This window comes from Spea bombifrons, chromosome 2 (assembly GCF_027358695.1).
Source record: "Spea bombifrons isolate aSpeBom1 chromosome 2, aSpeBom1.2.pri, whole genome shotgun sequence".
NCBI lineage: Eukaryota > Metazoa > Chordata > Amphibia > Anura > Pelobatidae > Spea > Spea bombifrons.
In genome coordinates, this window is record NC_071088.1 from 75,213,124 (window position 1) to 75,222,931 (window position 9,808).

Below are 9,808 nucleotides of genomic sequence, written 5' to 3' on the forward strand. Positions count from 1 at the left end.
ACCCCCACTCTGCCCTGCACCCCCACCCCCACTCTGCCCTGCACCCACACTCACGAACCGCTCTGTGCGAATGGAGCCACTCGCACAGAGCGAACCGCTCTGTGCGAATGGAGCCACTCGCACAGAGCGAACCGCTCTGTGCGAATGGAGCCACTCGCACAGAGCGAACCGCTCTGTGCGAGTGGCTCCATTCGCACAGAGCGATTCGCTCTGTGCGAGTGGCTCTGTGCGATCCGTGCACATAGACATGAAGAATACTTACCTCCGGAACGCGTCACATCCGTCACGTAGCTAAAAGAAGGCGGAGACTGCAGAGCGTGTAGCAGAAGCGGGGAACGCTCGCGGAGGTAAGTAAAAGGAGCCGAGTGCTCCAACAACGAATTGATCACTCGATTAATCGATAACGGAAATCGTTATCGATGATTTCCGTTATCGATTATTATCGATTTTATCGATTCGTTGTTTCAGCTCTAGTATAAGGCATATACAGTATATAAGGCATATGTGGGGAGGGCAGTGTGGCATGTCTGGGGAGGACGGAGTGGTGTATCAGGGTGAATAAGGCATATCTGGGGATAGAGTGGCATATCTGTGGGTAGAGAAGTGGCATGTCTGGGAGGCAGGGTGGCATGTCTGGAGAGGATGGAGTGGGGTATCGGGATATAAGGCGTATCAGGCGCAGTGGCAGATGTGGAGTGGCAGATGTGGGAGGCAGCGTGGAGTGGCATATGTGGGAGGCATTGTGGAGTGGCAGATGTGGGAGGCAGCATGGCGTGGCATATGTGGGGAGGGCAGGGTGGCATGTCTGGGGAGGATGGAGTGGTGTTTCAGGGGGTATAAGGCGTATCAGGCACAGTGGCATGTGGGGGGTAGAGTGGAGTGGCAGATGTGGGAGGCAGCGTGGCGTGGCATATGTGGGAGGCAGCGTGGCGTGGCATATGTGGGAGGCAGCGTGGCGTGGCATATGTGGGAGGCAGCGTGGAGTGGCATATGTGGGAGGCAGCGTGGAGTGGCAGATGTGGGAGGCGGCGTGGAGTGGCAGATGTGGGAGGCAGCGTGGAGTGGCAGATGTGGGAGGCAGCGTGGAGTGGCAGATGTGGGAGGCAGCGTGGAGTGGCAGATGTGGGAGGCAGCGTGGAGTGCTGTGGTAGGCAGCGTGGCATATGTGGGGGGGCAGCATGGCATGTCTGGGAGGCAGCGTAGCAAGCCTGGGCTCAAATGTGCATATATTGGGGGGCTGGTTGGGAAATAAAGACAAGAAATGTATTATCAAAGTTTTTTTATTCTGCTGTTTGTATTTAACATCATTTGTTTAGTAAATTATTTTAAATAAATGAAAAATTTACATTCATTTTTTTTATCCGATTAATCGATTAATCGAAAAAATAATCGGCCAACTAATCGATTATTAAAATAATCGTTATTTGCAGCCCTAGTTAAAACAGCCTTTGTCACAAAGGGTACAAAAACTAAAATCGACAAGATGCAACTAATACAAACGTAAAGTTTCCAAGCTTAGTCTGAGAGTGATGGAAATAAGGTATATATATGAATGTGTGTAATTTACTACTTGTAATCTTGTTTCAGAGTTCGGCGGCTTTGGTTCAGTTAGCGGCAAGATTGAAACCGAAATCAAAATAAACCACGAGGGTGAGGTGAACCGTGCTCGGTATATGCCCCAGAATCCATGTATCATTGCAACAAAAACGCCTTCATCTGACGTGCTGGTCTTTGATTATACTAAGCATCCCTCAAAGCCAGGTGAGTGTAAACCATTGTGACCCCTCAAAGAGTGCTTCCGAGCCTGCCAGAAATCCATTTGTCTAAACAGATATCTTGCTTGCTAAAGCCTCGAGTACTGCTGATTTCAGACAGGAGTGGAGCGAAACTGGCAATGCACAGGGGGAAGCACACAGAAGCATCAATGTTTCTTGTTTTAATTGTTTTTCATACAGGTTGAACAATGCATATTAAAGTACTTTAATATGCACTCTTTAATGGATATGCTGCATGGAACTGTGCCTTTACATTTTTAGACCTGGGTTAAGTTGGCATGCTTGTTGACAAAAGCACAAATAACAGCTATTGTATGCATTCATTTTGCACACAAGCCTTTGTGTTCTTAAGAATTTTATACTCCAAAGTACTTGTCTCTTTAGCACAAAAAAGAATGCATATGGGGGGGTGGGGAGCAACTGTAAGGTATTGTTATCCTACCATCAAATTATTTATTTTTATAAACCTTATTGTGTGTCAACTTCCTTAATGTAAAATTAATAGTTGAGCGTTGTCTTTTAGACCCCAGTGGTGAGTGTAACCCTGATCTTCGGCTGAGAGGTCACCAGAAAGAAGGCTACGGTCTATCATGGAATTCAAACCTCAGTGGACATCTGCTCAGTGCTTCAGATGATCATGTAAGTAATGTCAGCAATACAAGTTATCCCCCCCCCTTTGTATCGGAATATGTTCTTTGTGAAACAACCTCGATTGTGCCACCTCGTTTCTTGTATTTAACTGCCAAGTGATTTTAGCCAGAACAGCACCCTACTTTAAAAATTACTTTAGTGATTAAATTATATCCATAATCTGTTGGATTATGTATAACAGTGTGTGCCTGGACATAATCTTAATCATATGTTCTTAACACTGTAACCTATTTTAAACACTTTATTGATCTAGGGCAGGGCTCGACAAATCCCAGGTCGCCATGGCGACAGAATTTTGTCCTGGCGCCTAGGTTTTGTCAGCCTCTTACATCCAGAAAAAAATGTGGATGTAAGAGGCTGAGTCACCACACGGGGGCGCTGCTGTCTGCCCAGGAGTCTGGGCAGACAGCACAGCCACTCCGAGCCCGCCCCCGAGCCTGAGATCCCTCCCACGAGTGATCCTGTAGGCTGCAAACGTGGTTGCTGCAAAACCAGCAATCGCGTTTTCAGCTGCCACAGGCAGCTTCAGGGAAGGAGGTTGTGTGTTGATTGGGTCCCCACACAAGTGTGGGGACCTGACACAGCAACCCCCTGCTGCCTGATCGCTCCATGAGAGCGACAGTGCAGCGTTAACCCCTTTAATGCCACGATCGCGGCATTTAGGGGTTAATTCCCGTTTTTGTAAGGGGCTCTGCTGCTGGTGGTCTGCCCAGGCAGACCAGCAACAGCAAAAACGAGCCCCCACAAGCCCTTTGGTGATTCCTGTAGGCATGGAAGCCTACAGCAGTCATCAGAGAGACCCCCCCCCCCTGCAATGGCTGGTCTATAGACCAGCAACTGCGTCCCAGCTGCCAGAGGCAGCTTCAGGGACAGGGGAGAGGGTTCTTTGGTCTCCCCATGAGTGTGGAGAGCAGCCCCAACACCCCCTGTTGCCTGATCGCTCCCTGAGAGCGACAGTGCAGCGTTAACCCCTTCAATGCCACAATTGTGTATGACACATTTGTGGCATTGCAGGGGTTAACATTTGTCCCCACAAGCTTGTGGGGACTAAATATCAGCCAATGCTGTGCTCCAATGGAACATCAGCATTGAAAGGGTTAAATAATAATAATACTAAAAAAACAGCACTGACCTGAAAGTCCAGGGTGCTTCCAGGTCAAATGCTGTGAGTTTAGTAAGTGGGCTGATGATGATCAGATCACTCCTGACCATCTGTTAGTTTAAAAAAATCCTGGCTCCTAACTTTTTTACCTGGCGCCTAGATTCACAACAAATTTGTCAAGCCCTGATCTAGGGGATTATAAAATGTTAATGTTTTTCATAGGGCAGCTGTAACATTCTTTGAACATTTAACAGGTCTTCTCCACACTTTTTGTTGTCTGAAGGAAACTGATGGATGAGATTTCTACAAATATTGTTTAATTCACCCACAATTTGTGTTTTTCCCTCCTGCAGACAGTTTGCTTATGGGATATAAGTGCTGGACCAAAAGAAGGCAAAATAATTGATGCAAAAGCCATCTTTACTGGCCATTCAGCAGTTGTTGAGGATGTGGCTTGGCACCTTTTGCATGAGTCCTTGTTTGGATCTGTTGCAGATGATCAGAAGCTCATGATGTGAGTGTATTGTGGTCTACAAGTCCAAACTTTCTGAAGTACATTTTTAAGCCTCACGTTGATATAGATGTATATGGAGTAATCATAGCCAACAGGCTCATAGGTTAAGTGTTAACTAATTTCAACTAAATAACTGCTACCTTGCTTTCAATAGATGGGACACAAGATCAAATACCACATCTAAGCCCAGCCATTCAGTGGATGCGCATACCGCAGAGGTCAACTGTTTGTCCTTTAATCCATATAGTGAATTCATTTTGGCGACCGGTTCTGCTGACAAGGTTTTTATTTTTACTCTTGCATGGACACAACCACTTGTGAATTTCCTTTCTTTTGGCACACTTAAGTTAAATGTTGTGCAAATGTTTGTATAGAGTAATGTGTATAAATGGGTCCAATAAATTGCGGTTTATAACTTGAAGGGCAGGCTATACTCCCTTTTTAAAAGAAGGGGAGCCGTCATATCTTTGATGACCCAATTACCCATTGTGCAACACAATGGCACAGTATTCAAGATGTATACAACTCATCAACTATAGTGTGATATAACATGGTAATCTCACTAAATTAAATTGCGCGTTCTAATTGTGGAAGCCAAAGCACAGTTATAACAAAAATCAAACATTTTGATAAAGTTTGCATCTCTTTTGACCTATTGCCTGTAGATTTGTAAGAAACTTGGACATATTGGAGACTGTTAAATGCACCAAGTCCAATTGTATGGTGCCATCAGTAACACTGTGGTGACCATGTAATGTTATGGAAAGGCTAGTAGGGAATTGAAAGTTTTTCCTGTAGAGAATCGCAACACTATTCACCCATGCAAGGGTATAAAATGCTCTTCAATGCATGCCTTTAAAGATGCGAGATGAGATGGCAGTCCTGTATAATTTAGGCTTTGTGCACGAAATGGGTTTCTATAGTTCAGAGCGCCTGTACTTTCTGTGTTTAAAATGACACTGGAACTCATATTGGGTGTTTTTGTTTTGATTATTGGTGTCTTTGTTCCCCCTTCAAGACTGTAGCATTGTGGGATCTCAGGAACTTAAAACTGAAGCTACATTCTTTTGAATCCCATAAAGATGAAATTTTTCAGGTGAGTAAAAGTCTCGTTGTGCTGTCACTCAGAGTATAGAGATTCAATATTTTCCTTAATAGATGTCTCCTTTCTCAAAGGTTCATTGGTCACCTCACAATGAAACTATTCTGGCTTCCAGTGGCACGGATCGCAGACTTAATGTTTGGGATTTGAGGTGAGCTGCTCTTGGTTTTAAATTGAAGTAATTGCCTTTGTCCATTTGAAGGACAGTAGGCTGAAGCGCCATGCATGCTAGAATATCTAACACGGTAAGTATTTGGGTGTGGATCTAGTACTGCGGTGTCTTTGTGTTTCCGTAATGTCTTGGTGAAAAGATTAATGTACAGCTATTGATACAGCTTTTAGGACTATTCTGTTTGCCAGAAGACTACATATAAGGACCACAAACCTTAAGGCTTGAAGGCGTTTTAGTGGAAGAAGCAGTTAATGGCTTGATCCTGGTTGTCTTTAGGATCAATCATTATTTTTGTATTTATTCATGTGATCACTGTGAATCAATCGTAATCGCATGCAATAAATGGCAATCGGTGTCTTGTGAACACTCTAAATTCTCCCTCTCCCACTGATCAATTTGAGTGAGAAGAGACACTGTCCCAGAAAACTTTCTATTTCTGTGTACTTTATTAAATTGTTTACAGTACATAAAGGGTTATGTCACAAAAGCAAGTCCTAGTTAATAAATGATACTTATTTATTTCACCTTTCTTGCATTTTTGTTCAAACTCCCCATAGGCAAAGTTTTAAAAAAGCACTGGTCCCAGAAAACATTAAAGGAGTTACAATCTAACTGCAAGGACTTTTTTTTTCTTCCAGTAAAATTGGTGAAGAGCAGTCAGCAGAAGATGCTGAGGATGGGCCTCCTGAGCTACTGGTATGTTGACGCACACAAGTCCAGAAGTTAACAGCTTTACGTAGACTGCTTATGAATGGAATGTGATGGATGCTGGGCTGGGCTGTAATGCATACAGAGTTGTCTGCCAGTTACAGTACACATTAATATACTTGGTCCTCACTATTACTATACTTTTTTTCTCTTCTGTAGTTTATCCATGGAGGTCACACAGCAAAAATATCAGATTTCAGTTGGAACCCTAATGAACCATGGGTTATTTGTTCTGTATCTGAAGATAACATAATGCAGATTTGGCAGATGGTGAGTAGAACTGACATATAGATCGGCTACTCTTATTGAACCAACATGTCACAAAAGAGGAGGTTGTTGTCTTACATCAGCTGTTCTCTGGGTCCTCTTAGTTATTTTTAATTTCTTCAAATCTTTTTCTGCAGGCTGAAAATATATATAATGATGAAGAACCTGATGTACAGCCCTCTGAACTAGAAGCACAAGGATCATAATTTTGTTTTTGGTTTTAAAGAAATACCAAATTGTGAAATGGTTATTTCTCTAAGTTATGTTTGGTTAAAATGACTAAAACATGTCTTCACAATATTTTTCATGTATATTGTGTCCATATTTGTGTCTTATGAATTGGCTGGTGGAATAAAATATATATAAACTTTTCTATTCTTACAGTCCTATGAAATGCCAATGTTACCCATGTCACAGTGCAGTGGAATAAAGTTACATTCTTATTAATCTTAGATTGTGAGTGGAACATGTGCAAATGTTGTAGAGGCAGCAGCTACTTTGCTGGGAAGATTAGCGGTGGAGGTAGTCCTTTTGTTGAAGTGAAACTTCATTGTCCCAGCATAGGTGTACTGGTAAGCAGGCATGCTTGCCTGAATGCATCCTCTGCAAGGGAAAGAGTCAAATGTTTGAGATTATGCAGAATCCCCCAAGCATTTGCAAGAACACTGGATCAGCTGTCATCCATTAAAGTACATATGGCTGGAGTGTACATATATAATATATAGAATCTGCAGTAAGGCGATTTAGCGGCGCTTGCAGTGATGTCCTCTCCCCCCTATTAGAGAATCAGGACCTCTTTATTGCCCTCAGTTCAAGTTGCCGGGTTATGTCCACCAAGATGTGGACGAAGAAAGAGGAAGGATTGAAGCTGCATAAGTGGGTAGAGGAACTTTAGAGAATGAGAGCAACAAATATGGGGGGTGCCTGGCCTTGTTTTCGGAATGCACAAGTCTACTGGCTACTGTTAAACACCTGCAGATCGCCTTCTCACTACTCCAACAATTAGGATGGCTGGTGAATTGGGCACCTGCCAGGGAAAGGTAGAAATTGATTAGATTAATATGTCAGGTTTGAAGCTAGATGACCTACCTTCCAAATTGCGTATGACTGCATCAAGTTACGCTGTCCCTGTTGTGTATGAGATAACTTCAGTATTCCATACTGTCCCAATGGGATGGACAGACATCACACAATTTGGTCAGATTACTTCTCTGGATTGGGGGTTAGACCAGAACCGACTTACCTCGGAGAAAGACTGGCTGACGCCTGCACCGTGGCTGTCACCACGGATGCCGGCAGTTAAGATTGGGGTGCTAATTTTACAGATCAACCAATTCACGACTGGTGGGTAGAAAGACACAAATCTCATCTCCAGCAAACCACCTAGAATTTTTGGTAGGAGAAAAGGCCCTAATCTTTTGGCAGCATCTCCTTTCAAACACAGCAGTTCAGATTTGGTCAGATAACAGGTTGGTAGCCTACATAAAGAAAGGAACAGGAAGTCAAGAACTAAGTGTACCACCAGTATGTAATTGGGCAGAAAGGTGGTAAGTCTCTTTCAGCCCTACCTATGAAGGGAGATTTGAATGTGCAGGGTATTAGGTGGAATTTCCTGTTGGAAAATCATCAGACAGTGCTTCGGTCCTCATTGCATCAGATTGGCCTCCACGGATTTGGTACTCCAGACTGATTCAGCTATGTGTGGGGCTACCAGTTCATCTCCCTTTGAGAAGTGACCTCTTATCTCAGGGATCCATATGCTGTCCAAATCTGACCACACTAAAATTAACAGCTTGGATATTGAAAGCAGGAGCCTGAGAAAAAAGGGGGTTCTCAGAATATTTTACTGCACGATACGGAGTTGGTGACATAACTACAATTCTTAAGATCTGAAAAACCTCTTTATCCCGGTGTACACCTAAGAGATTTTGACCTCTGTCCTGACACAATTATTTTAGTCTTTGTACAAGAAAGATTTGCTAAAGCACTTGCACTGGCCACTAGTGAGGTACATATTTCAGCGCTTAGCTCTATTTGTGGTACAGATTTGGCTGCCCTTGGACCTGTTTGAAGGTGCACTACAGCTGCCTCATCAGTAAAGGGGTGCTCCATCAGCTGATTTGAGCCTCTGGCACTCGCACCTCTCTTCACACGTTCGCCAAGCATTACCATTTGGATGACTTGGCAATGAAAGAACTTTCTTTTGGTACCAGGGTTCTTATGGCAGCATAATGAGTTTTGTTGATGTCTTAGTATGGTTCTCTCAACCTCTTTTCTGTTGTATATCTCATGTAATGCGCTACCAAGAAACAGATTCTACTCAACAAGAATTCTCTTTTCCTTGCTATTACGTTGGTGGCACAGCTTTTCTCCCCTCCCCTTTACGTACTTATACATTATTTTGTAATTTTTGCAGCATAAGGCATACCTTAGTCTTCTGTTTTTCTGAGGAGCCCTTAAGGGAAGGGGCTTTGTACTTTTGTACCTGCCTAACTCACAATCTGCCACCAGGGTAATATGTATAAGTGTATGCGAGAATGAATGTCTGTGAGAATGACTGTATAAGTGTCTGAGCATGAATGTGTAATTGTAGGTGTGAGGTGGAGTGGTTGTGTGTGAGCCTGAATCTGTATACATAAGTGGTGTGAGAGGGAATGTGGTTGAGTATGTGTATTAGTATGTATATTAGCATGTGTGCAAGAGTGTAAGGAGCCAAGAAAGCACATAGAAGATGTTTGAGCACAATGGTGGCACAAGTAAGACGTTTAGGGTGAATAGTGGCACAGACAAGCTGTTTGAGGGCAATGATGCCATAGGCACAATGGAGGTTAAGACACTGAAAAGCACCGTGGGACATGTTGAGGCAATTTTTGCATCGGGCCCTGTGGTTCTAGTTACGCCCCTGCAGCTGGCGGTGGTTATGGAAACCAGCCAAAAGTGAATATTTGGGTTCTATGCACCATAAAAGGAAGTGACTTATTAAAGCCTATGCAGAGGAGCAACTGTCATTCCTCTTTGTTAAAATGGTGTATTGTGGACCCCCTTTTTAAAGTAGATTGTTTTGTTAATATTGTAGCTTAACATGCAGCTTTTCATGGATCAGTTGAGGACCAATTAATGTTTTGCCTGCAGCTCAGAAAAGAAAGCAGCACATGTTAACACGTACTTCAGAACACACATCCCTGAACATAGACGTAGTTTTACATCTATCAGCATGCAAGGTTTTGTGAGTAAAGTCGAGCCTGGACAGCCATGTTAAACTTCCACTGACCATTCAAATTCCTTGTGAAAAGACCCCACAGAAACTTGGGTACAGTTCTTATTGCATCCGATTCCATGTCCCTTTTAAAAATGATTAAGGTTTCCCACTATATAAGCTGCACATAACTGAAAAGGTGGAAACGACCTAGCCCAACTCCAATAATTCTATCAGAATTCTATCAGAATAGAAGATGGGAAGGTCAGCCTATAAAGACTTAACCTAACGCGGTAATAGCAAAACCCTATACTGCAACCG

General features: G+C 43.3%; 1 protein-coding gene across 2 annotated transcripts in view; it reads left to right on the plus strand.

Moving 5' to 3' along the window:
* Window positions 1-6,662, plus strand: part of RBBP7 (RB binding protein 7, chromatin remodeling factor) — a 14,916-nt gene extending 8,254 nt beyond the window's left edge. Inside the window, exons 4-12 of one of the 2 annotated variants that reach the window (XM_053454836.1) lie at window positions 1,588-1,761; window positions 2,299-2,414; window positions 3,882-4,042; window positions 4,197-4,323; window positions 5,061-5,138; window positions 5,201-5,295; window positions 5,955-6,012; window positions 6,184-6,294; window positions 6,429-6,662. In XM_053454836.1, coding sequence (XP_053310811.1) covers window positions 1,588-1,761; window positions 2,299-2,414; window positions 3,882-4,042; window positions 4,197-4,323; window positions 5,061-5,138; window positions 5,201-5,295; window positions 5,955-6,012; window positions 6,184-6,294; window positions 6,429-6,497 — 989 coding nt within the window. In that variant the 3' untranslated portion in view covers window positions 6,498-6,662. The remainder of the gene's footprint in view (window positions 1-1,587; window positions 1,762-2,298; window positions 2,415-3,881; window positions 4,043-4,196; window positions 4,324-5,060; window positions 5,139-5,200; window positions 5,296-5,954; window positions 6,013-6,183; window positions 6,295-6,428) is intronic. The other variant, XM_053454837.1, reaches the window with a different exon arrangement.
* Window positions 6,663-9,808: the final 3,146 nt, after the last annotated feature.